At 50.5% G+C, this 26,863-nt stretch overlaps 1 protein-coding gene across 1 annotated transcript in view; it reads left to right on the forward strand.

Annotated features, from left to right (window-relative positions):
• The first annotated feature begins 2,312 nt into the window (after nt 1-2,312).
• IPO4 (importin 4) overlaps nt 2,313-26,863 on the forward strand; it is a 60,642-nt gene continuing 36,091 nt past the window's right edge. Inside the window, exons 1-11 of the mRNA XM_060255407.1 lie at nt 2,313-2,384; nt 5,146-5,232; nt 9,484-9,563; nt 12,465-12,506; nt 14,026-14,155; nt 14,698-14,877; nt 17,872-17,937; nt 19,598-19,699; nt 21,606-21,689; nt 21,781-21,942; nt 25,081-25,134. Of these exons, the coding sequence (XP_060111390.1) occupies nt 2,316-2,384; nt 5,146-5,232; nt 9,484-9,563; nt 12,465-12,506; nt 14,026-14,155; nt 14,698-14,877; nt 17,872-17,937; nt 19,598-19,699; nt 21,606-21,689; nt 21,781-21,942; nt 25,081-25,134 (1,056 nt within the window). The 5' untranslated portion in view covers nt 2,313-2,315. The remainder of the gene's footprint in view (nt 2,385-5,145; nt 5,233-9,483; nt 9,564-12,464; nt 12,507-14,025; nt 14,156-14,697; nt 14,878-17,871; nt 17,938-19,597; nt 19,700-21,605; nt 21,690-21,780; nt 21,943-25,080; nt 25,135-26,863) is intronic.

Consider the following 26,863-nt stretch of genomic DNA (forward strand, 5'->3'; position numbering starts at 1 on the left):
CTCTCCCTCCTCCCTTTTCATGCGGGTGGAGAAAAAAGGCTAGCGTTATCTATGAAAATATATATATGAGGAACTCTGTATATTAGCAAGAATTGAAGTTGGGTCTATCTTTGGGTTGGGTTGGTTTGGGGGGGTTTTTTTTGGTTAATTTTGTTTTTTGTTGTTCCAATGGTTTCTTTTTACAGATCTTGAAATGCAACTTTTATTAATAAAAAAGATTCTAAATTCAGACTGCAGGTGTATCTCTTTAGACTCGAGGGTTTTGATTGCAGCCTTCTTCCTTCCCCCTTTATTTGAGGGGATGGGCATTCCTGTATGTCACAGGAATTAAGGAGTGGGTATAGAAAAAGAACAGAAGAGAAGCCACGTTGGATCAGGCCAATGGCCCATCCAGTCCAACACTCCATGTCACATAAGAACAGAAGAGAAGCCCTGTTGGATCAGGCCAAAGGCCAATCCAGTCCAACACTCTGTGTCACATAAGAACATAAGAGAAGCCATGTTGGATCAGGCCAAAGGCCCATCCAGTCCAACACTCTGTGTCACATAAGAACATAAGAGAAGCCACGTTGGATCAGGCCAAGGGCCCATCCAGTCCAACACTCTGTGTCACATAAGAACAGAAGAGAAGCCCTGTTGGATCAGGCCAAAGGCCAATCCAGTCCAACACTCTGTGTCACATAAGAACATAAGAGAAGCCATGTTGGATCAGGCCAAAGGCCAATCCAGTCCAACACTCTGTGTCACATAAGAACATAAGAGAAGCCATGTTGGATCAGGCCAAAGGCCAATCCAGTCCAACACTCTGGGTCACATAAGAGAAGCCATGTTGGATCAGGCCAATGGCCCATCCAGTCCAACACTCTGTGTCACATAAGAACATAAGAGAAGCCATGTTGGATCAGGCCAAAGGCCCATCCAGTCCAACACTCTGTGTCACATAAGAACATAAGAGAAGCCACGTTGGATCAGGCCAAGGGCCCATCCAGTCCAACACTCTGTGTCACATAAGAACAGAAGAGAAGCCCTGTTGGATCAGGCCAAAGGCCAATCCAGTCCAACACTCTGTGTCACATAAGAACATAAGAGAAGCCATGTTGGATCAGGCCAAAGGTCAATCCAGTCCAACACTCTGGGTCACATAAGAGAAGCCATGTTGGATCAGGCCAATGGCCCATCCAGTCCAACACTCTGTGTCACATAAGGACATAAGAGAAGCCACGTTGGATCAGGCCAAGGGTTCTCATTTTACCCACCTCAGAAGGATGGAAGGCTGAGGCAACCTTGGGCCCGCTACCTGTATCCAACTTCTGCAAAAATCGGGAACTCTTTTATTCCCTATGGAGATTTATTCCCGTAGAAAATCATGGAGAATTGATCCGCGGGTATCTGGGGCTCGGGGGGGGGGCTGTTTTTGGGGGTAGAGGCACCAAATTTTCAGTATAGCATCTAGTGCCTCTCCCCAAAATACCCCCCAAGTTTCAAAAAGATTGGACCAGGGGGTCCAATTCTATGAGCCCCAAAAGAAGGTGCCCTTATCCTTCATTATTTCCTATGGAAGAAAGGCATTGAAAAGGTGTGCCGTCTCTTTAAATGTGATGGCCAGAACTCCCTTCGGAGTTCAATGATGCTTGTCACAGCCTTGATCTTGGCTCCACCCCTAATGTCTCCTGGCTCCACCCCCAAAGTCTCCTGGCTCCACCCCCAAAGTCCCCAGATATTTCTTGAATTGGACTTGGCAACCCTATTCCCCGGTCATCTACACTTTTCCCCCAAGCAAGCTGGGTACTCCTTTGACCCACCTCGGAAGGATGGCAGGCTGAGTCAACCTCGGGCCGGCTACGTGAATCCAGCTTCCGCCAGAATCGAACTCAGGTCGCGAGCAGGGAGTTCAGATCACAGCACTGCAGTACCGCTGCTTGAGCGCTCTGCGCCGCTTGGGAGAGAAGGGCGGGGTATAAACCTGCAATTCTTTTTCTTCTCCTCGCAGGCAGGTGGCGCGCGAGAGGCCCCAGGAAGATAACCGGCCGGGGCCCCCTCTAGGCCGGGAAGCCGCGTCTCGTCTGCCCCACATGTGCGGCTGGTGGCCACGGTTGCCAGCGAACGGGTGGCTCGTGGGGCGCCGCCGGTGGGAGCCTCTCCTCTGCCCCGCTCCTTCCCAGGGAAGCCGGCCTGGGCCTCCTCCCCTCCGGTGAGGCCTCCCCTCGTCTTCCCTGCAGTTTCAGGACCGCTTCCCCCCTTTCTGGGGATACTTTCTCTCCCCCCAAACCCCCAGCCTGGTTTTTTTCTGTCGCCCCCTCCCTCTTTTTTGCACCATGGCGACCGAGGAGCTGGAAAGGATACTCTTGGACTTGTTGCAGCCTGACAATGAAGTCATCAAACAGGTAAGGAGCAATGTTCCCTCTGAGCTGCAAGAGTCTTGTGAGCAAAAATTCTGCATGGTGAGCTACTGGCTTGAAAGTTGTGGGCTGCTGCATCAATAATTGTGCTCTGGGGCCATTTCTCCTGAGCTGAGACAAAACTGTGTGAGCCGGAGGCTAAAAAAGGGTGAGCTAGCTCAGCTGAGAGGGAACTATGGGTGTAACCCCGAGAGCTCCAGCCACCACCTGCAGGTTGGCAACAACGCTCCCTCTGAGCTGCAGAGTCTTGTGAGCAAAGATTCTGCTTGGTGAGCTACTGGCTTGAAAGTTGTGGGCTGCTGCATCAATAATTGTGCTCTGGGGCCATTTCTCCTGAGCTGAAACAAAACTGTGTGAGCCGGAGGCTAAAAAAGGGTGAGCTAGCTCAGCTGAGAGGGAACTATGGGTGTAACCCCGAGAGCTCCAGCCACCACCTGGAGGTTGGCAACAACGCTCCCTCTGAGCTGCAGAGTCTTGTGAGCAAAAATTCTGCTTGGTGAGCTACTGGCTTGAAAGTTGTGAGCTCCTGCATCAATCAGTTTGCTCCGGGGCCATTTTTCCTGAGCTGAAACAAAACTGTGTGAGCCGGAGGCTAAAAAATTGTGAGTTAGCTCACACTCATTCAGCTTAGAGGGAACACTGGTAAGGAGGGCAAGTGGCTTGGGGGGGGGCACAGAGAGTGGGGGAGGCTGTGGCAATTCTGGGTGGGGGGCAGGGGAAGGAGGGGGGGAAGGGCTTGCTCTGGAGGGGGTGGGGAAATAGGCAATACTCCCTCTAAGGTGTGGAGTCTTCTGATAAAAAAAATTGGCTTGAAAGTTGCGAGCTGTTAGTATAAAATTGGTTTACTCTGGGACCATTTTTCTTAAGCTAAGACAAATTTAATTTAATTTTTAGATTTATATCCCGCCCTATCCCACAAGCGGTTTACAACAATAAAACTACAGAGTTAAAATAATATCATAAAAACAGACATTACAAAACAGATGAAGAAGAAGAATTGCAGATTTATACCCCGCCCTTCTCTCTGGATGAGAGACTCAGAGCGGCTTACGATCTCCTATATCTTCTCCCCCCACAACAGACACCCTGTGAGGTGGGTGGGGCTGAGAGGGCTTTCACAGCAGCTGCTCTTTCAAGGACAACCTCTGCCAGAGCTGTGGCTGACCCAAGGCCATGCTATTAGGTGGAGGAGTGGGGAATCAAACGCGGTTCTCCCAGATAAGAGTCCACGCACATAACCACTACACCAAACTGGCTCTCTTACAATCACCTTCTCTTCCTCTCCCACAACAGACACCCTGTGAGGTGGGTGGGGCTGGAAAGGGCTCTCACAGCAGCTGCCCTTTCAAGGACAACCTCTGCCAGAGCTCTGGCTGACCCAAGGCCATTCCAGCAGGTGCAAGTGGAGGAGTGGGGAATCAAACCCGGTTCTCCCAGATAAGAGTCCGCACACTTCACCACTACACCAACCTGGCTCTCAACAGGAGCAGCGCAGTAAACTTACAGATATATGCGGTAAACAAATATGTGAGCAGGAGGCTAAAAAACTGTGAGCAATGTTCCCTCTAAGCTGTAGAGTCTTGCGAGCAAAAATTCTACTTCGTGTGCTCCTGGCATTAAAATGGTGAGCTGCTGCATCAATTACTTGGCTCTTGGGCCATTTTTCCTGAGCTGAGACAAAAATGTGTGAGCAGGAAGCAAAAAAAACCACTTAGAGGGAACACTGGCTGGAAGGGGTATACTGAGGACTAGTGTCCTGTGGTGTTTTACAGAGTTGGGGTTGGGAAGGGAAATGGCTGGCTTCAAAGGGGGAGGGAGTCTGCTTCAAACCCTGAGTGGGACTCCTTTGTGAGCTTGGGTTGAAAGAAGGCGTGGGTAATTGGTTTCGGTTTGTCGCGTGTCCATGAGATGCACCTGTGTGTTGTGTGCTGGCAACTTGTGAGTAGGCACACTTAAAGCAAACCTTTGTTGTAGGAGGGTTCAAGCTAGTTGGTTGCTGTACAGCAGCTGTTCCATCGAGGGTCTGCGCTGAAACTTTGAAACAAACTTGGGAGTCCACTAGCACCCTTAAGACCAACAAAAGTTTATTCTGGGTATAAGCTTTCGCGTGCACGCCTTTGTCGGTCTTAAAGGCGCCACTGAACTCCAACTGTACTGGAGAGCCAGTTTGGTGTAGTGGTTACAGACTCTTATCTGGGAGAACTGGGTTTGATTCCCCACTCCTCCACTTGCACCTGTTGGAATGGCCTTGGGTCAGCCGTAGCTCTGGCAGAGGTTGTCCTTGAAAGGGCAGCTGCTGTGAGAGCCCTCTCATCCCCACCCACCTCACAGGGTGTCTGTTGTGGGGAAGGAAGGTAAAGGAGATTGTGAGCCACTCTGAGACTCTTCGGAGTGGAGGGCGGGATATAAATCCAATATCTTCATCTACCTCACAGGGTGTCTGTTGTGGGGGAGGAAGGGAAAGGAGATTATGAGCCGCTCTGAGACTCTTTGGAGTGGAGGGTGGGATATAAATCCAATATCTTCATCTACCTCACAGGGTGTCTGTTGTGGGGGGAGGAAGGGAAAGAAGATTGTGCACCCCTCTGAGACTCTTCGGAGTGGAGGGCGGGATAGAAATCCAATATCTTCTTCAATATCTTCTACTGCTCCTTCAGGCCCACCTGAGTTTCAAACTAAGCGTGGCTTCCCTTGAGAAAGCTCCACCCTCTCCCCCGTGGCTTCATTTTGAGTTTCTTCTCCCTAGGCTACCATTCAGCTGAAAGAGGCCCTCAAGCAGCCTACAGCCTTGGCCCACCTCTGCCAGGTGATGTCTGGCTCTCAGAACCCCCAGGTAAGACTTGGACGGAATGTCATTTCTCAACAGAGGTGTGTTGGGGCTCAAACATTGGCTGCCCCCACTGTGAAACCCCCACCCTTCGTTATTACAAATGCAGGTGGGGCCAGTGGCAACGGGGGAAAGGTCACTCTGCGCATGCTCAGGTTTCTGGGTTTGTGTTCTTCTAAGGGTTAACCCAGATTTGATGTTATTTAAACCTAACCCCAGAGTATTCACTGTTCCTCTTCCCCTCATGGATTGCATCCCACCATTTTTCTCCACAGACATTCCTATCTGACTGCATTCTTCTCAGTAGCCCTTATCTCCATACATATGTTTATTTTCCGCCCCGAGGCAAGCCGTGCTGTGATGGAGCTGATTGTAATGCACATTGTCCCTTTGGCATTCTGGCTCTTTTCTTTGAATCCCGACACAAAGGACAAAATCCTAATTTCTGTAGCCACTTTTCCTCTCCAGGAAGTGGTAATTTTATTTTATTTTTTAAAAATTCAACTCCTGTAGCACCTTAAAGGTTTGCCATTGCATTCCCCAGTCGTCTACACTTCCCCCCAGCAAGCTGGGTACTCATTTTACCGACCTCGGAAGGATGGAAGGCTGAGTCAACCTCGGGCTAGCTACCTGAAAACCCAGCTTCCACCGGGATCGAACTCAGGTCATGAGCAGAGCTTAGGACTGCAGTACTGCAGCTTTAACGCTCTGTGCCACAGGGCTCTTATAGAAAGTAGGGGGAAGAAAAGGAAAATGGTGGCGGCCACAAGTATAGCCACCTTCAAGAGGGGTTTAGATAAAAATATGGAGCACAGGTCCATCAGTGGCTATTAGCCACAGTGTATGTGTGTATATAAAAAAATTTTGCCACTGTGTGACACAGAGTGTTGGACTTGATGGGCCGTTGGCTTGATCCAACATGGCTTCTCTTATGTTCTTATGAAAGGTCCCCTGTGCAAGCACCAGTCGTTTCCAACTCTCTAGTAATATTGCTTTCACAACGTTTTTACAGCAGCCTTTTTACAGGGTGGTTTGCCATTGCCTTCCCCAGTCATCTACACTTTCCCCCCAGCAAGCTGGGTACTCATTTGACCGACCTCGGAAGGATGGAAGGCTGAGCCAACCTTGAGCTGGCTACCTGAACCCAGCTTCCGCCGGGATCGAACTCAGGTCGTGAGCAAAGCTTGAACTGCAGTACTGCAGCTTATCCCTCTGTGCCATGGGGCTCTGCTGTAGCACCTTAGAGACGTACAAGAATTTTTTTTGGAGGGGTGGTGAACTTTGGAGAGTCAAAAAGTAAGGGAACTGTGGTTCTTGAAAACTTCTTCCCCCAGAATCTCCTTGTTCTCCGGGGGGCTACTGGACTGGAATCGGGCCGTTCTTCTAAGATGATTCCTCCAGGACGCAGGCACGCCTTGTTCCCAGAGAAGCGCATGTGCCTTTCCCCCCCGCAGAACTTAAGCATATCTACTTGGATTCACTTGTTTTTTTATTAAATGGCTGCACCTCGTTGGGCTAAATTTGTTGCCTAGCGGGGCATGTCGCTGTGTAGCCGTACCCTGATGACGACAGTTGCTTCCATGACTTTTCTATAGCCATATAGCTACTGGGTGTCACTTCCTTCAGTTTCTTCTAAAGGTAAAGGTAGTCCCATGTGCAAGCACCGGTCTTTTCCGACTCTGGGGTGACGTTGCTTTCACAACTTTTTCACGGCAGACTTTCTACGGGGTGGTTTGCCCTTGCCTTCCTCAGTCATCTACGCTTTCCCCCCAGCAAGCTGGGAACTCATTTTACCGACCTCGGAAGGATGGGAGGCTGAGTCAACCTTGGGCCGGCTACCTGAACCAGCTTCCGCTGGGATCGAACTCAGGTCATGAGCAGAGAGTTTGGACTGCAGTACTGCAGCTTTAACACTCTGTGCCACGGGGCTCTTACAGAAAGTAGGAAAAAGGAAAGGAAAGGTCCCCTGTGCAAGCACCAGTCGTTTCCAACTTGGGTGACGTTGCTTTCACAACGTTTTCACGGCAGACTTTTGACGGGTGGTTTGCCATTGCTTTCCCCAGTCCTCTACGCTTTCCCCCCAGCAAGCTGGGGACTCATTTTACTGATCTCGGATGGGAGGCTGAGTCGACCTCGAGCCGGTTACCTGAAAACCCAGCTTCCGCCAGGGATCGAACTCAGGTCATGAGCAGAGCTTAGGACTGCAGTACTGCAGCTTTACCATTCTGCACCACGGGGCTCTCAATTTCTTCTACAGGAGCATGTACACAAGAGTTTTTTTTTAAAAACAACAACACTTGAGTGCTTAAATATACAGTAGCCTGATAGCCAGGCCTAGCATGACTTAGTCAGAGCTTGCAAGCTATGCGGGATCAGTTCTGGTTAGTACTTGCTTGGGTGGATACCAAGGAAGTCGCTCCACAGAAGCAGGTAGTGACAAACCCCCCTGTGAACATAAGACAAGCCATGTTGGATCAGGCCAGTGGCCCATCCAGTCCAACACTCTGTGTCTCATAAGAACATAAGAGAAGCCATGTTGGATCTGCCCAGTGGCCCATCCAGTCCAACACTCTGTGTCACAGAAGAACATAAGAGAAGCCATGTTGGATCAGGGCAGTGGCCCATCCAGTCCAACACTCTGTGTCACATAAGAACATAAGAGAAGCCATGTTGGATCTGCCCAGTGGCCCATCCAGTCCAACACTCTGTGTCACATAAGAGAAGCCATGTTGGATCTGCCCAGTAGCCCATCCAGTCCAACACTCTGTGTCTCATAAGAACATAAGAGAAGCCATGTTGGATCAGCCCAGTGGCCCTTCCAGTCCAACACTCTGTGTCTCATAAGAACATAAGAGAAGCCATGTTGGATCTGCCCAGTGGCCCATCCAGTCCAACACTCTGTCACAGAAGAACATAAGAGAAGCCATGTTGGATCAGGCCAGTGGCCCATCCAGTCCAACACTCTGTGTCACATAAGAACATAAGAGAAGCCATGTTGGATCTGCCCAGTGGCCCATCCAGTCCAACACTCTGTGTCACATAAGAACATAAGAGAAGCCATGTTGGATCTGCCCAGTGGCCCATCCAGTCCAACACTCTGCGTCTCATAAGAACATGAGAGAAGCCATGTTGGATCAGCCCAGTGGCCCTTCCAGTCCAACACTCTGTGTCTCATAAGAACATAAGAGAAGCCATGTTGGATCAGGCCAGTGGCCCTTCCAGTCCAAGACTCTGTGTCACATAAGAACATAAGAGGAGCCACGTTGGATCAGGCCAGTGGCCCATCCAGTCCAACACTTTGTCACATAAGAACATAAGAGAAGCCATGTAGGATCAGGCCAGTGGTCCCTCCAGTCCAACACTCTGTGTCACATAAGAACATAAGAGAAGCCATGTAGGATCAGGCCAGTGGCCCTTCCAGTCCAAGACTCTGTGTCACATAAGAACATAAGAGAAGCCATGTTGGATCAGGCCAGTGGCCCATCCAGTCCAACACTCTGTCACATAAGAGAAGCCATGTTGGATCAGGCCAATGGCCCATCCAGTCCAACACTCTGTATCACACAGTGGCCAAAGTGTATATGTATACACACACACACACTCACTGTGGCTAATAGCCACTGATGGACCTCTGCTCCATATTTTTGTCCAATCGCCTCTTGAAGCTGGCTATGCTTGTAGCCACCACCACCTCCTGTGGCCGTGAATTCCACATGTTAATCACACTTTGGGTGAAGAAGTACCTCCTTTTATCCGTTCTAACCCGACTGCTCAGCAATTTCATCGAATGCCCACAAGGTCTTGTATTGTGAGAAAGGGAGAAAAGGACTTCTTTCTCTGCTTTCTCCATCCCATGCATCATCTTGTCAACCTCTCTCATGTCACCCCGCAGTCGACGTTTCTCCAAGCTAAAGAGCCCCAAGCGTTTTAACCTTTCTTCATAGGGAAAGTGTTCCAAACCTTGAATCATTCTAGTTGCCCCACCATCTTGAGGTCGCCGTGAGTCCATTGCGATTTGATGGGGCACGCAACGATTAACATGCATCCTGGAAAACCTGGGAACCGGTAAATCTCTCCTATCGTCCGTGGGGCTTTCCCTGGCAGCAGGAGGGCGCCGATGGCAGCAAGACAGACCTGTGAGATCCCACCCGGTACCTTTGCAAGAGCTTCTGGCTGGACCTTCTCCTCGCAGTGCCTCTTTTTGCCTTTCCCAGAATGCTGTTCACATCTCCTCCTCTTCTTCTCCCCCTTCCCCAGATCCGGCAGTTTGCAGCCGTGTTGGTGAGAAGGCGGATGACCAAACACTGGGATAAAGTCCCTGACACTGATAAGGACGTGTAAGTGAATTCCTGGGCAGCAGAGATGATTTGGGCACTTTCCCCCACGTGCTGAATCGATGCGCTTTACTTTCAAAGCACTTTAGCTGTCTTTTGCAAGTTGGAGCTTGCTGTTTCCACACGGTAAAATCCGATGGCAAAGTGTTATTCGGCACGTGCCAAAGTATCTTTATGGTTTCAAAAAACTCTAAGCCAGTTTGGGAGCCAGTATGGTGTAGTGCAGGGGTGTCAAACTCATTTGTTGTGAGGGCCAGATCTGACATAAACAGAACCTTGTTGGGCCAGACCATGTGTGTATCTCTTTAAGATCATATTGGATTTATATCCCGCCCTCCACTCCGAAGAGTCTCAGAGTGGCCCACAATCTCCTTTCCCTTCCTCCCCCACAACAGACACCCTGTGAGGTAGATGAAGATATTGGATTTATATCCCGCCCTCCACTCCGAAGAGTCTCAGAGTGGCCCACAATCTCCTTTCCCTTCCTCCCCCACAACAGACACCCTGTAAGGTAGATGAAGATATTGGATTTATATCCCGCCCTCCACTCCAAAGAGTCTCAGAGCGGCTCATAATCTCCTTTACCTTCCTCCCCCACAACAGATACTCTGTGAGGTAGATGAAGATATTGGATGTATATCCCACCCTCCACTCCGAAGAGTCTCAGAGCGGCTCACAAGCTCCTCTACCTTCCCCCCCCCCCCCACAGAACAGACACCCTGTGAGGTAGATGAAGATATTGGATTTATATCCCGCCCTCCACTCCGAAGAGTCTCAGAGCGGCTCACAATCTCCTTTCCCTTCCTCCCCCACAACAGACACCCTGTGAGGTAGATGAAGATATTGGATTTATATCCCGCCCTCCACTCAAAGAGTCTCAGAGCAGCTCACAATCTCCTTTACCTTCCTCCCCCGCAACAGACACCCTGTGAGGTAGATGAAGATATTGGATTTATATCCCGCCCTCCACTCAAGAGTCTCAGAGCAGCTCACAATCTCCTTTACCTTCCTCCCCCGCAACAGACACCCTGTGAGGTGGGTGAGGCTGAGAGGGCTCTCACAGTAGCTGCCCTTTCAATGACAACCTCTTCCAGAGCTCCAGCTGACCCATGGCCATGCCAGCAGGTGCAGGTGGAGAAGTGGGGAATCAAACCCAGTTCTCCCAGATAAGAGTCCGCACACTTAACCACTACACCAAACTGGCTCTCCAATCTCTTTAAGATTAGGTAGCAGTGATAGAAACTTTATGAAGGACATGGGCAAACACAGATGTTTTTAAAAAACTTAAAACATTCTTAAAATGTTAGCACTCATTTGTCTTAAAGGTGGGGTTTTTTTGTATGTCTCTCATGGGATCTAGGGAACTGGGCAATGGAAGCTCTGGCTCTTTCCTTCCTTCCCCAGGGGACCGGGGGGGGGGAGCCTCAGCCAAAAGAAGGAAGAGAGGCTTTGCTCAGTAGCTCTGCTGTGCGATTGAGAAAGCCTGGAAAAACAAGCTGTGCCTCCCCCCCTTCCTCCCCAAGGGAGGAGCCTCAGCTAATGGAGAAAATAGAGGTTTTGCTCTGTAGCTCCTGTGTGATTGAGCAAGCCTTGCAAAGCAAACTGTGATGCAGAAGGAAGCAAGATATAGGGAGAAGGCAGTATATGACAGCCAGTTGCTCGGGGGCCTGATTCGGCCCCTGGACCGCACATTTGATACCCCTCGTTTAGTGGTTAAGTGCATGGACTCTTAATCTGGGAGAACCCCGGAAGGGTTTCTGATTGGCCATAGAATATTTGCTCGGCTGTTTCGATTTTTAGAAATGTTGCCAAAGCACAAGAATCGTCACTGGGTGATTGAAGGGAAACTCCTGCAGCCATTCTGCAGCATCCATATTGTGGCTTCGCTCACCACACGATGTCAGCATTCCGAAGGTGCCCACAGAGGAAAAAAAAAATAGTTGGGACCCCCTGATGTAGCCTTTAGAGGTCTCGGTCGTCCTCACGACAACCCTGTAAAGTAGGTTGTTCTGATTATCCTTAAAATCCACTCTGGTCATTACTCAGTAAAGCCTCCATTTATAACAGGGGTGGGGAACCTCCGTCCCGAGGGCCTTATGGGGCCCTCGAGGTCACTTAGTGTGGCCCTCGGGGATTGCTGGGCCGAACCAAGCCATGTGGCAGCTTCCCAGGGGCCTGGCTGGCCAGTGAGGATTGTGGGACTCAGCCGCGCTGTGCAGCAGCCCCCCCAGGGCCAGGCAGGGATCACAGGGCCCAGATGTACTGTGCGGCAGCCTCCCTGGGGCCTGGCTGGCCAGCCAGAATTGCTGCAGGGCCTGGAAAAGTTAGTCACAGTTCAGTTTGCACTAGATTATCCCGGATGGTGTGATCTAAAATGCTAATGAGTGTGTGACCTAATATGCTAATATTCGGGGATGTGGTCTAATATGCTACTGAGTTCCTGCTGGGCTTTTTCTACAAAAAAGCCCTGGACCTAAGCATTTGCCTAGGGAGGCAAGCCAGGTGTGTGTGTGCGTCAGATTAGGCTCTCCCCACATGACTTCAAATAGAAAAAACAATTACTTGCATTGATTTTGCTGCCCTGAATCGTTCTCCCTCGGCGGAGCACTGTTTAAGTTGATAATTTTTCATGGCCCGCGAATGATGTTATAAATATCCGTATGGCCCTTGGCAGAAAAACAAGGTTCCCCACCCCTGATGTACAGAGACAGTGTACTTCAGAATGCCAGTTCTTGCGGGGGAAGGGCAGTAGTGCGGGAGGGCTGCTACCATAGTGCTTGGAGTTTCTCAGGAACATCCCGACAGCTCCTGGGGGCTGCAGGATGCTGGAATAGGCAGTCCGATCTAACAGGGACTTCTTCTGTTCCGGCTGAACCCAACGTTGCAATCTGTCGTCTCTTTCAGACTGAAGAACATTGTCCTGTCCGCGGTGCAGCGGGAAACAGAGTGAGTGCAGAAGCTCCTTTTCAGCCGTCCTCTTCTTCAGTTTGTGCGCACGAGGCCCTAAGTTTGTTTCTCTCGAGTAGGGAGTGGGGGGGGGCGGTATGTGTGTGCGGGGAGTTCAGAGGGTGTCCCATGTGGGTTTTGCGTTTTCTTTTAATCACAGAAACCCGGGGACTGGATCGCGCAGATCCGTTTCTGCTAACCGGAGGGCTTTCCTCCTGTGCTTTCTTCTTGACTCAGGATGGGGTGGAGTGACCTTGATAGGGGAGTGGATCTCCTGGATCCAGTCCTTGAAAATGAAATACGATTGTCAAAACAGCAGTCGGGCTGTAGGAGCACAAAATGAAGCAAACTGTGTTCCCAGAGCTTTGGCGACTTAAGGCACCTGTGCAGATCTCAAATTTATTTGGGCTCAGCCAGTTTGGTGTAGTGGTTAAGTGTGCGGACTCTTTTTCTGGGAGAACCGGGTTTGATTCCCCACTCCTCCACTTGCAACTGCTGCCATGGCCTTGGGTCAGCCAGAGCTCTTGCTAAGTGGTGAAGTGCGCGGACTCTAATCGGGGAGAAACCGGGTTTGTTTCCCCACTCCTCCACTTGCACCTACTAGCAAGGTCTTGGGTCAGCCATAGCTCTCGCAGGAAAGGGCAGCTGCTGTGAGAGCCCTCTCAGCCCCACTCACCTCACAGGGTGTCTGTTGGGGGGGGGAGGAAGGGAAAGGAGATTGTGAGAGCCAGTTTGGTGTAGTGGTTAAGTGTGCAGACTCTTATCTGGGAGAGCTGGGTTTGATTCCCCACTCTTCCTCTTGCAGCTGCTGGAATGGCCTTGGGTCAGCCATAGCTCTGGCAGAGGTTGTCCTGGAAAGGGCAGCTGCTGTGAGAGCTCTCTCAGCCCCACCCACTTCACAGGGTGTCTTTCTTTGGGGGAGAAGATATAGGAGATTGTAAGCTGTCTCTCTGATTCAGAGAGAAGGATGGGGTATAAATCTGCAGTCGTCGTCTTATCTGGGAGAACTGGGTTTGATTCCCCACTCCTCGAATTCCAAATTAAACCTATAGCTGTACACCAAATTAATACCGCTTATAGTAAACTGTTGGAGCTAGTAATATATATATATATATTTAAAAATGCTGAAAATACATCATGTTCACTTAAATAGCTGATTGTAGGAAACCAAATAGCAATAAAACGTGATTCATAATTGCATGCGCAATTTTTGTGAAATACCCTAAAGTTGTCGTTTGCAAGAACGGAACTGAACGAGGCAGGCAGGATTAATTGGAAAGGTGCGTGTCCTTGCCTCAAAAGGTCGCGGTGAGGATCTGATTCAGCTCTGCTCATCTCACTGCGAGGATGCTGTCCGTGGCGCAACGCCATCAGAAGCAGAGTTTGGATTTGGCTTCTCTTGCACTCCACTCCGGAGGCGAGGGCAGTGTCGGGATGGAAAGGCCGAGTTAGGGAGCTCCGATGGAGGGTTTTGGGCTGCCTTCTTCACCTCCCTCTCCCCCTTGCCCTTTTCTTTCAGCCACAAGGTCTGCCTCAGCTTGGCTCAGCTGACTGCCGTTATTCTGAAACACGAAAAGCTGGAGAGGTGGCCGCAGCTGCTCCAGGTCATCCAGGAAGGAATCCAGTCTCAGGACCCCAGCCAACGCGAGGTATGGTTAGGTGGGCCCGGAAGAGTTCCCAGAATTACAACAGGTCTCCAAACGGCAGCGGTCGGTTCCCGCGGAGAAAATGTTTGCTTTGGAGGGTGAACTTAGACCAAGGGTGGCCAGACTTGCTTCACGTAAGAGCCGCATAGAATAAACGTCAGATGCTTGAGAGCTGCGAGACACGAACCTCAGGCGTTTGAGAGGCTCAAGGCAAGGAAGGAAGGAAGGAAAATAGATGGGAGGGGGGAGGGAGAGGTGGGCAGAAAGCAACTTTAAAATGCATTCTCCAAGCAGCTGGCTGGCTTGGTTTGGAGAAGCGATTTTTTAAAAGAGGCAAGCCAGCCCGCAAAAAATAGTGGGCTTCGATAGCCCCGCAATGTGTGCGGAAGAGCCACAGTTTGGCCACCCCCCTGCCTTAGACCCTCCACCCCCCTCCCCAAACGTCCAGAAATTCTCCACCCCGGAGTTGGCAACCCGTGAGCCCCCGAAAGGACCTTCGGCATCCATTCTCGGAGTTGCTAACCGAATCCTCCTTGCGCCGCCAGGTGGGATTGTTGCTGCTGAGTTGTGCTATGGAACTCGACCTCGACATGTTTGCCCAGCACTTCGCGGACCTCTTGAGCCTCTTCCATCGGATTCTCAGCGACCTCAGCCACCCGGGCCCCCTCTTCTACTCGCTACGCACCGTCAGCATCATGGTCTCGGGGGTGGGCTCGGACGAAGCGGTGGGTAACTCTTCCGCCCGGCTCTGGCCTCTCCTAGGCCTGCGTCTCTGCAGCTTGCCCACATTCATCGTTGCTTTTCGTTCTGGGAGAAAAAAGAGAATATGTTTGGGGGCTAGGCTTGCCAATCCCCAGGTCCCAGCGGGGGTTCTTCGGCTTTCCCAGGCTCCTTCCCGCCCCCAGTCAGCTGGCCGCCAGGGGGAAGCCCCGCCCCCAGAGGACCATGTGCCTTTCCACCTCCGGAGGCTTCAGTCTCTGATTGAAAGGCTTCCTCTTGGGATGGGGTGTCTGTGTTACTTGGAAGAAGCTGGCAGCAACTCGAGAGTAGAGAGGCCAACCCCTCGCTTCAGAGTCGCCAGAAACTGGGGGGGGGGGGGGAGTCTGCTGAGCACTTCATTATTCCCTATGTGGAGATCGATTCTCATAAGGTATAATGGGGAATTGATCTGGAGGTTTCAGGGGCTCTGGGGGAGCTGTTTTTTGAGATAGAGGCACCAAATTTTCATTATAGATTTAGTGCTTCTCCCCAAAGTACTCCCCAAGTTTCAAAACGATTGGACCAGGGGGTCCAGTTCTATGAGCCCCAAAAGAAGGTGCCCCTATCCATTATTTCCTATGGAAGGAAGACATTTAAAAAGGTGTGCTGTCGCTTTAAATGTAATGGCCAGAACTCCCTTGGAGTTCAATTATGCTTGTCACACCCTTGTTCCTGGCTCCGCCCCCAATGCCTCCTGGCTCCACCCCCAAAGTCCTCAGATATTTCTTGAATTGGACTTGGCAGCCTTATTGGGGGCGGGGCCAGAGGCCATTCTTTTGCAGCTGAATGGTATGCCCAGCTGCATCCTAGGAGGAGAAAGGGGGGGGTCTTTGTTTGAAATTGGGGAGGCGCACACCTGGTGCTTCTGCAAAACAAAAGACCTGGCAAGCAGTGTTCCCTCTTAAGATGAGTTAATGATGATGATGTTGGATTTATACCCCGCCCTCCACTCTGAATCTATTATACCAGCGTTTCCCATTTGCAGGGTCGTGACCCGGTACCGAGCCATGGAAGCATCTATACCGGGTCACAAGAAATGCCAAAGCTAGCCGCGCCCCCAGCAAAGTAGGAGCTCTGCTCTGCTTTCCCGTCTTTCTGTTGTGCAGATAAAAACTAGGCTTGAAGACTGACACAGGCTGCAAAGCCTGAGCTCCATTTTCCTTCCTTCTATCCCCCAACGTCTCTGTGTTGTGCAGATAAAAACTGGGCTTGAAGACTGACACGGGCTGCAAAGCCTGAGCTCTGTTTTCCTTGGAAATCTCTATAGAAGCTCCACCCCCAAAGTCTCCTGGCTCCACCCCCAAATTTTAGTAGGCCATGAAGGAGAAGTGTAAAAATAACCGGGCCAAGAGGGAGGGGAGGGAAAGTTTGGGAAACCCTGTATTATACCATCTAAATTGGCCTCCCTGCACTGATTGCTCAAAATCAGGCCGATACAGTTGACATTTTTGGACACCTAGGCTGGGACAAGTATGCCTCAGTTGTGTCCACACCTTCCATGACTGAAATGCCATCCATGCTCCCTTAAACTAAGTCTGAGCTGCGGCTTAACTGTTTACTTTTAATCTTTCTTAACTGTTTGATTGCTTTACTGTTTATCTGTTAGATTGCCTATTGTTAGTTTTAATGGTTTACCATGTAGGAATCCACCCTCACCCACCATGGAAAAGGGCGGACTATAAATCAATAAATCAATAAATAAATCTCAAGAGTCTCAAAGCGGCTCACAGTCTCCTTTACCTTCCTCTCCCACAACAGACGGCCTGTGAGGTAGATGAAGATATTGGATTTATATCCCGCCCTCCACTCCGAAGAGTCTCAGAGCGGCTCACCATCTCCTTTCCCTTCCTCCCCCACAACAGACACCCTGTGAGGTAGATGAAGATATTGGATTTATATCCCTCCCTCCACTCCGAAGAGTCTCAGAGCGGCTCACAATCTCCTTTCCCTTCCTCCCCCACAACAGACACCCTGTGAGGTAGATGAAGATATTGGATTTATATCCTGCCCTCCACTCCGAAGAGTCTCAGAGCGGCTCACAATCTCCTTTCCCTTCCTCCCCCACAACAGACACCCTGTGAGGTAGATGAAGATACTGGATTTATATCCCTCCCTCCACTTCGAAGAGTCTCAGAGCGGCTCACAATCTCCTTTCCCTTCCTCCCCCACAACAGACACCCTGTGAGGTAGATGAAGATATTGGATTTATATCCTGCCCTCCACTCCGAAGAGTCTCAGAGCGGCTCACAATCTCCTTTCCCTTCCTCCCCCACAACAGACACCCTGTGAGGTAGATGAAGATATTGGATTTATATCCCGCCCTCCACTCCGAAGAGTCTCAGAGCGGCTCACAATCTCCTTTCCCTTCCTCCCCCACAAGAGACACCCTGTGAGGTGGGGTGGGGTTGAGAGAGCTCTTCCAGAAGCTGCCCTTTCAAGGACAACCCCTTCCAGAGCTCTGGCTGACCCAAGGCCATTCCAGCAGCTGCCAAGTGGAGGAGTGGGGAATCAAACCCAGTTCTCCCAGATAAGAGTCCACGCACTTAACCACGACACCAAACCGGCTCACATTTTTTTAGCCTCCAGCTCGCACGTTTTTGTCTCAGCTCAGGAAAAGTGGCCCAAAAGCAAACTAATTCATTCAGCAGCTCACCACTTTACTGCCAGTCGCTCACAAAGCAGAATTTTTGCTCACAAGACCCCACAACTTTGAGGGAACATCTCTGGCAAGCCGCTTCTCCAGAATATTCTTTGGAAGGCAAATGCTGCAGGCCTCTAATATCTGGAGCCATCAGCTCAGCTGTTCTTTCCCCCTTTTTCTTCTGGTTCTCAGGCCTCGGGTTTATTTGCCCTTTCTCAGTCGTGTCTCCGTATTCAAAATGTCGCTGACCGTTTTCTTTTCCGTTCCCTCCTCCTCCCCGGGGACCTCCGGCTTCGGCTCCTTCTCTTCGCGACCCCAGGACCTGATGTCTTCGTTGGTGCCCAAAGCGATGGCGGCCATCCGAGAACTGATCCGCGTTGATGAGGTGGGGGCTCGTGCGGGTCAAGTCATTGTGGGCCTTGCTGGCTCAGCGCAGGGGTGGGGAACCTTTTTTCCTGCCAAGGGCCGCTTGGATATTTATAACATCCTTCGCGGGCCACACAAAACCATCAGTTTCAAAAACAGTGCTCCGCTGAGGAAGAACGATTCAGGCCAGCAAAATTAATGCAGATGATTGTTTTCCTATTTGAAGACACGTGGGGAGAGCCCAGTTTAGCACGCAAACACACACACACCTTGGCCTGCCGCCCTAGACAAATGCCTAGGTCCAGGCATATTAGACTACATCTCCTGATATTAGCAAATTGGGTCACACACTCAGTAGCATATTAGGCAACACCGCCTGGGATAATTACATGCACATTGAACTGGTGGTAGCTGGTTCCCACCCCTCCCTCCTTCCTTTCAGCTGCTCCCAGCAAACCTTTAAAGGCATCCGCATAGGAGCTGGGGATGTTTAGCCTGGAGAGGAGGCGGCTGAGAGGTGATAGGATCACCATCTTCAAGTATTTGAAGGGCTATCATCTAGAGGATGGTATGGAATTGTTTTCTGTGGCCCCAGAAGGTAGAACCAGAACCAATGGGCTGAAATTAAATCAGAAGGGTTTCTGGCTCAACATTAGGAAAAACCTCCTGACCGTTTGAGTGGTTCCTCAGTGGAACAGGCTTCCTCGGGAAGTGGTGGGCTCTCCTTCCTTGGAGGTTTTTAAACAGAGGCTAGATGGCCATCTGAAGAAGATGATGATGATATTGGATTTATATCCCACCCTCCACTCCGAAGAGTCTAAGAGCGGCTCACAATCTCCTTTCCCTTCCCCCCACAACAGACACCCTGTGAGGTAGATGAAGATATTGGATTTATATCCCACCCTCCACTCCGAAGAGTCTTAAGAGCGGCTCACAATTTCCTTTCCCTTCCTCCCCCCACAACAGGCACCCTGTGAGGTAGATGAAGATATTGGATTTATATCCCGCCCTCCACTCCGAAGAGTCTCAGAGCGGCTCACAATTTCCTTTCCCTTCCTCCCCCACAACAGACACCCTGTGAGGTGGGTGGGGCTGGAGAGGGCTCTCACAGCAGCTGCCCTTTCAAGGACAACCTCTGCCAGAGCTCTGGCTGACCCAAGGCCATTGCAGCAGGTGCAAGTGGAGGAGTGAGGAATCAAACCCGGTTCTCCCAGATAAGAGTCCGCACACTTAACCACTACACCAAACTGGCTCTCCAACATCCTGTGAATTTAGGGGGAGGTATTTTTGAGTTTCCTGCATTGTGCAGGGGGTTGCACTAGATGACCCTGGAGGTCCCTTCCAACTCTGATTATCCAGTAGATACCCTGGGCTAGACCATGCCGTTCTGCATTAGGTTGGCCTTAGCGCAACATCCATCGAGGAACACATGAAGAGTTGCCTTACCTCGAAACGGACCCTCAGTCCATCTGAGTCAGAGTTGTCTACTGGGGCTGGCAGCAGCTCTCTCTCCAGGGTCTCAGGCAGAGAAAAGCCTTTCACATCGCCTGCAACGGGAGCCTTCAGCTAGAGAGGCCAAGGGTCGGAACTGGGACCTTCCGCACGCCACGCAGAGGCTCTTCCGCTGAGCCGTGGTGCGGGGCTGCGATCTCTTATCTGTCTTCCTCTTTCCCACTCAGGACCGCGCCATCGAAGCAATGGAAGTCTTTGACGAGCTCATGGAGACGGAGGTCTCCATTCTCATGCAGCATTTCCCCGAAGTCGTTCGCTTCCTCCTGGAGGTGAGTGCCGGCGACCCCGTGCGGCTCCGCCCTTCGCTTTCTTTTCCCCGGCGACGGTCTTTTTCTTACCAGGCGACCATCTTGTAAGAAGAAAGGATGGCAAGTGATGACTTGGTTTGAGAACGTGGGAACTTCCCCACACATTTCAGTCCTGGAATGTTATCTGCCCTGAGCCCCTTTTTGCAGTAAAGAACATAGGAAAGTAAGAGAAGCCATGTTGGATCAGGCCAATGGCCCATCCAGTCCAACACTCTGTGTCACATAAGAACATAAGAGAAGCCATCCTGGATCAGGCCAGTGGCCCATCCAGTCCAACACTCTGTGTCACATAAGAACATAAGAGAAGCCATGTTGGATCAGGCCAGTGGCCCATCCAGTCCAACACTCTGTGTCACATAAGAGAAGCCATGTTGGATCAGGCCAGTGGCCCATCCAGTCCAACACTCTGTGTCACATAAGAGAAGCCACGTTGGATCAGGCCAGTGGCCCATCCAGTCCAACACTCTGTGTCACATAAGAGAAGCCATGTTGGATCAGGCCAGTGGCCCATCCAGTCCAACACTCTGTGTCACATAAGAGAAGCCATGTTGGATCAGGCCAGTGGCCCATCCAGTAAAACACTATGTGTCACATAAGAACATAAGAGAAGCCATGTTGGATCAGGCCAGTGGCCCATCCAGTCCAACACTCTGTGTCACATAAGAGAAGCCATGTTGGATCAGGCCAGTGGCCCATCCAGTCCAACACTCTGTGTCACATAAGAACATAAGAGAAGCCATGTTGGATCAGGCCAATGGCCCATCCAGTCCAACACTCTGTGTCACATAAGAACATAAGAGAAGCCATGTTGGATCAGGCCAGTGGCCCATCCAGTCCAACACTCTGTGTCACATAAGAGAAGCCACGTTGGATCAGGCCAATGGCCCATCCAGTCCAACACTCTGTGTCACATAAGAACATAAGAGAAGCCATGTTGGATCAGGCCAGTGGCCCATCCAGTCCAACACTCTTGTGTCACATAAGAGAAGCCACGTTGGATCAGGCCAGTGGCCCATCCAGTCCAACACTCTGTGTCACATAAGAGAATCCACATTGTATCAGGCCAAAGGCCCATCCAGTCCAACACTCTGTGTCACATAAGAGAAGCCACGTTGGATCAGGCCAACGGCCCATCCAGTCCAACACTCTGTGTCACATAAGAGAAGCCATATTGGATCAGGCCAGTGGCCCATCCAGTCCAACACTCTGTGTCACATAAGAACATGAGAAGCCATGTTGGATCAGGCCAATGGCCCATCCAGTCCAACATTCTGTGTCACACAGTGGCCAAAAAACCCAGGTGCCATCAGTGGGGCCAGGACACTACAAGCCCTCCCACTGTTGCCCCCCCGCCCCAAGCATGAAGAATACAGAGCATCACTTGCCCCAGACAGAAGAACATAAGAGGAGCCATGTTGGATCTGGTCAATGGCCCATCCAGTCCAATACTCTGTGTCACACAGTGGCCAAAAAACCCAGGTGCCCTCAGGAGGTCCACCAGTGGTGCTAAAAGCCCTTCTGCTGTGCCCCCCAGCAAGCACCAAGAATACAGAGCATCACTGCCCCAGACAAAGAGTTTATTGTGAGAAAGGAAGAAATGTACTTCATTCTCTACCTTCTCTATCCCATGCATATTCTTGTAAACCTCTCTCATGTCACCCCACAGTCAACGTTTCTCCAAGCTAAAGAGCCCCGAGAATTTTAACCTTTCTTCACAGCAGTTTCCAGTCAGAGCTCCCTCAGCCCCACCTCCCTCACGGGGTTAGCTGGGTGTGGGGAGAGGGAAGGGAAAGGAGGCTGTAAGCCTCTCTCAGGCTCTTGAGTGAAGGGAAGGGCAACCAATCGAATCTCTTCCTCTTTTCCTCAGGTGGCCTCCGACCCGGCCTTGGGTGACAGCGTGAGGGTCAAGGCGTTGTCCTGCCTCACCTGCCTCATCAAAGTCAAGAGCAAGGTAAGGGGGGGAGGGCCTTCCTGGGCTTCCGGCCGCCCGGCTCTTTTCACCGGCCGCCCCCCTCAGAGCACCTGTCTCCCCCCCCCTCCAGCCCATCCTGAAGCAGAAGCTGCTGTCCACCATCCTGACCGCCGTCTTCTCCATCATGAGTGAGGAGCCGCCCCCAGGCCAGATGGACGCTGAGGACGAGCAGACGGAGGAGGACATGGAGGATGGGGTCGAAGTTCAGTCGCCCAAGCACTTTGCCGCCCAGGTACTTGGCGGGGGGGGGGGGATTGTGGGGAGTCACCCCCCCTCCCCCCCAGCTTGTTCAGCCCCCAGCGGGGCCCTCCTGGGTGCTCTCTGGCTCCAGTGTTTCCATCTTTCTCTTGCTCCTCGCTCTGCCTTCGCTTCTTCCTTCAGTCCCGGCATCCCCTGAGCTCCCTTGCAGTTTCTTGCAGGGCTCTTTTTTGTAGCAGGAACCAAACGCTAGTTTGGCGTAGTGGTGAAGCGTGCGGACTCTTATCTGGGAGAACTGGGTTTGATTCCCCACTCCTCCACTTTAAGCTGCCGGAATGGCCTTGGGTCAGCTATAGCTCTCGCTGAGTGGTTAAGTGTGTGGACTCTTATCTGGGAGAACCGGGTTTGATTCCCCACTCCTCCACTTGCAGCTGCTGGAATGGCCTTGGGTCAGTCATAGCTCTCGTAGGAGTTGTCTTTGAAAGGGCAGCTGCTGTCAGAGCTCTCTCAGCCCCACCCACCTCACAGAGTGTCTGCTGTGGGGGAGGAAGATAAAGGAGATTGTGAGCCACTCTGAGATTCAGAGTAAGAGCAGGATATAAATCCAATATCTTCTTTATTGAAAGCCAGTTCGGTGTAGTGGTTAAGTGCGTGGACTCTTATCTGGGAGAACCGGGTTTGAATCCCCCCTCCTCCATTTGCAACTGCTGGAATGGCCTTGGGTCAGCTATAGTTCTCGTGGGAGTTGTCCTTGAAAGGGCAGCTGCCGTAAGTGTCAAGCCCGGCTATTTCCATATAAGATGGCTGAACAAACATAAGCTCTGGTTTTATGGACGTATGAAACTGCCTTATGCTGAATCAGACCTTGGGTCCATCAAAGTCAGTATTGTCTACTCAGACTGGCAGCGGCTCTCCAGGGTCAAGCTGAGGTTTTTCACACCTTCTTGCCTGGACTCTTTTTTGTTGGAGATGCCGGGGATTGAACCTGGGACCTTCTGCTTACCAGGCAGATGCTCTACCACTGAGCTTACCATCCCTCCATTATTTACAGCCCCCTCTCCACGTACACTCTGCCATCTGGCCAAGGATGTTTATGTAACAGGAACTGGCTTGCTGTGTATAAAGCACAAACTCCCCTGCATTCACAGGCCCTTATCAGTTCTCGGGTTGGTGATGGAATGCTTTTGTAGTATAATTTTACCGCTGTAGCCTTTGAACCTTGGATTTGAATAGAGAACTTTTTTTGTGACGGTTTATGATACCCTATATAGCATCTTGTAACCACTGGTATCTCATTCTTTCCAATGACCATGTTCCTTGGGCACCTTGGAGTTTTTAAATAAAGCAGTCTATATGAAACAAAACAAAGGACTTCCATTATTGAAAATAATCAGGGCTTGACATTAAGAACTCTCTCAACCCCACCTACCTCACAGGGTATCTGTTGGGGGGGCGGGGGGGAGGTCAAGGAGATTGTAAGCCACTCTGAGAATCAGAGTATAGGACAAGATATAAATCCAGTGTCGTCTTCTTTGCATATTAGGCCAAACCCCATGATGTAGCCAATCCTCTTGGAGCTTTCAGTAGGCCCTGCACTAAGAAGATGATGATGATATTGGATTTATATCTCCGCCCTATACTCTGAATCTCAGAATGGTCACAGTCTCCTTTTACCTCCCCTCCCCCCGCAACAACAGACACCCTGTGAGGTGGGTGGGGCTCTCCCAGAAGCTGCCCTTTCAAGGACAACTCCTGCGAGAGCTCTGGCTGACCCAAGGCCATTCCAGCAGCTGCAAGTGGAGGAGTGGGGAATCAAACTCGGTTCTCCCAGATAAGAGTCTGCACACTTAACTACTACACCAAACTGACTGTAAGCTCTTGGAGGATTGGCTGCATCAGGGGCAATGTTCTCTCTAAGCTGCAGAGTCTTGTGAGCAAAAATTCTACTTGGTGAGGTACTGGCATTAAAGCTGTGAGCTACTGGCCTTAAAGTTGGGTGCTGCTGCATAAATTGTTGTGCTCTGTGGTCAGTCTTCTTGAGCTAAGACAAAAATGTGAGCTGGAGGCTAAAAATCTGTGAGCTAGCTCACACTAACTCAGCTTAGAGGGAACACTGATCGGGGTTGTCAAGCATCGATATTTCCCAATAATCACAGTCTTTTGTTATTGAATCAAAAGTTGCTTTATTGTAGGAACTCCATAGCTTTACCAAGGACAGAATCCTTGGAAGTAATGATGTCTACAGACTTACATAGTTACTTTATAGGATAGCTTCAAAGGATAACATACAGATGCAATATGAGTCACGGGTTCAAAGGTTACTACAAAGTATCTCTTTTATCACTAAGGAATGTAGGTTAATAAAAAACATCTCCCTTTCTCACACTTTCTCTGCGAGTAGATAAGACCTGTCTGTGTGAATCTGGGGGAGAGGCACATCGTACTGTTACCAGCAAGGCTAACCTAAACATCCTTGGGCCAGATGGATTTATTATTGCCCTTAGGTTCTAAAAGAAGGGGGGGGGAGCAGGAGAGCTTGGTATCCTGCTCTTTGTCTGGGGGACCATAATGTCACTCAGAAATATGCATGCTTGAAAGGGTGTGTGGCCTAATATGCAAAGGAGTTCCCGCTACAAAAGAGAGCCCCGGTTTCTTGTATCCTAGCATGCCCTTGTCTCGTCTTCAGTCCCAGCCACTCTCCTGTGTTTTTCCCCAGTCGCTGAGTCTGGTCCTAGACTTCCTTAGCCATTACTGGCCTCTTCAGAGGCTCCCCTGTAGGTGACCCCCACCTTCTGAGACGAGGCAAGCGGCAGCTTGGGATGGGGCCTTCTCAGTCAGGGCCCCAAAACTCTGCAACTCTCCTCAGGGAGACTTGCTTGTCCCCTCCTGTTGCCATCTTCTGCCCACGGGTGTTTCCCTCGATGATCTCTCCTTCCTCCCCAGTGTTTCAACCATTTTTTTCTTCCATATCTATTCTAAGCTCTGGTTTTAAATGGTTTTCAGGATGTGCTTGTTGGTGGGTTTTGACAGTTTTGAAGATGTCGTTTTAATTTCTAAGCTTAAATCAGCTCTAGCTGCTTTGGGGGGCCCTTCAGAGAGCAGGAAAGGCCAGGTAAAAACTCTATTAATAAATCAAATAAATAAAAATGGTTTTTTTCTCTCTCCTCGGCAGGTGGTTGATATGTTGGCTCTGCACCTTCCACCAGAGAAGCTCTTCCCCCCACTGGTGAGTGCAGCGAGTACCGTGAGGTTTGCTGAGTAACGGATCAGATAGACTTCCACTATAGAGGTGGAGCTCTGTTGTGTCGTCACAAATACTTGTTCTCGCTTTTAAGACCGTTGCTAGGAATGAAACTAATCAATACGTGCAGTTCTAAATAACTTCTGGGTTCCCGGTCTGCAGTGTCCCTCTTAAGTTGGGTTAGCATGAGCTAGCTCACAGATTTTTAACCTCCAAGTAAAAGAACATAAGAGAAGCCATGTTGGATCAGGCCAATGGCCCATCCAGTCCAACACTCTGTATCACACAGTGGCCAATAATTTATATATATATATACACATATATATATATACACACTGTGGCTAATAGCCACTGATGGACCTCTGCTCCATATTTTTATCTAACCCCCTCTTGAAGCTGGCTATGCCTGTAGCCGCCGCCACCTCCTGTGGAGTGAATTCCACATTTTAATCACCTTTGGGTGAAGAAGTACCTCCTTTTATCCGTTTTAACCTGTCTGCTCAGCAATTTCATCGAATGCCCACGAGTTCTTGTATTGTGAGAAAGGGAGAAAAGGACTTCTTTCTCTGCCTTCTCCATCCCATGCGTAATCTTGTAAACCTCTATCATGTCACCCCAACTTGGAGAAAAGTCGACGTTTCTCCAAGTTAAAGAGCCCCAAGCGTTTTATCCTTTCTTCATAGGGAAAGTGTTCCAACCCTTTAATCATTCTAGTTGCCCTTTTCTGCACTTTTTCCAATGCTATCATATCCTTTTTGAGGTGCGGTGACCAAAGCTCACACATTTTTGGTCCTAGCTCAGGAAGGATGACCTTAGAGTCCCCTAATTCATGCGGTGCCCCAGGGCTTTTTTTTTTAGCAGGAAAGCCCAGGAATGCAATTTTGGCTGGCTTGACATCAGGGGGTGTGGCCTAATATGCAAAGGAGTTCTCGCTGGACTTTTTCGGCAAGAGAAGCCCTACGCAAAATGACTGGTGGTGTCAAGAGGTGTGGCCTAATAAGCAAATGAGTTCCTGCTGGGCTTTTTTTGTCGAAAGCTCACGGCTTTCATGCCAGTAGAATTTTTGCTGGCAAGACTCTGCAGCTGAAAGGGAACGTTGCCGATCTCCCCCTCCTGACCCTTCTTAACACAAAGGAGCAAAAAGCAGTGACTTTCTAATGTAGGCAAAGCAGACACATCACAGTGTCATCTCAAAGGCTGTAGCTCTCCTTTCTTCCCTGCTGCACGTGGTGGTGGCGGTGGCTGGGGGGGGGGAGTAGAGATGGCATTCCCAGGACCAGTACCCCACCCCCCGGCGGCAATTGCAAGAATGCTTTCATGTTGTCGCCCAAGCCTCCAAGGACAAAGCATGTAACATAGCAAAGTAGGGACAACCTAATACCAGTGCTTTTTCTGTAGCAGGAACTCCTCCTTTGCATATTACGCCATGCCCTCCTGATGTAGCCAATCTTCCTGGAGCTTACAGCAGGCCCTGTAAGAAGAGCCCTGCAAGCTCTTGGAGGATTGGCTACATCAGGGGTGTGTGGCCTAATATGCAAAGGAGTTCCTGCTACAAAAGAAGCCCTGCATTTGCGTATTAGGCCACGCCCTCCCCTGATGTAGCCAATCCTCCAAGAGCTTACAGGGATCTTCTGACAGGGCCTGCTGTAAGCTCTTGGGAGGATTGGCTACATCAGGGGGAACTCCTTTACCTATTAGGCCACACCCCCTGATG

Source organism: Heteronotia binoei, chromosome 15, assembly GCF_032191835.1.
Source record: "Heteronotia binoei isolate CCM8104 ecotype False Entrance Well chromosome 15, APGP_CSIRO_Hbin_v1, whole genome shotgun sequence".
NCBI classification, from domain to species: Eukaryota; Metazoa; Chordata; class Lepidosauria; order Squamata; family Gekkonidae; genus Heteronotia; species Heteronotia binoei.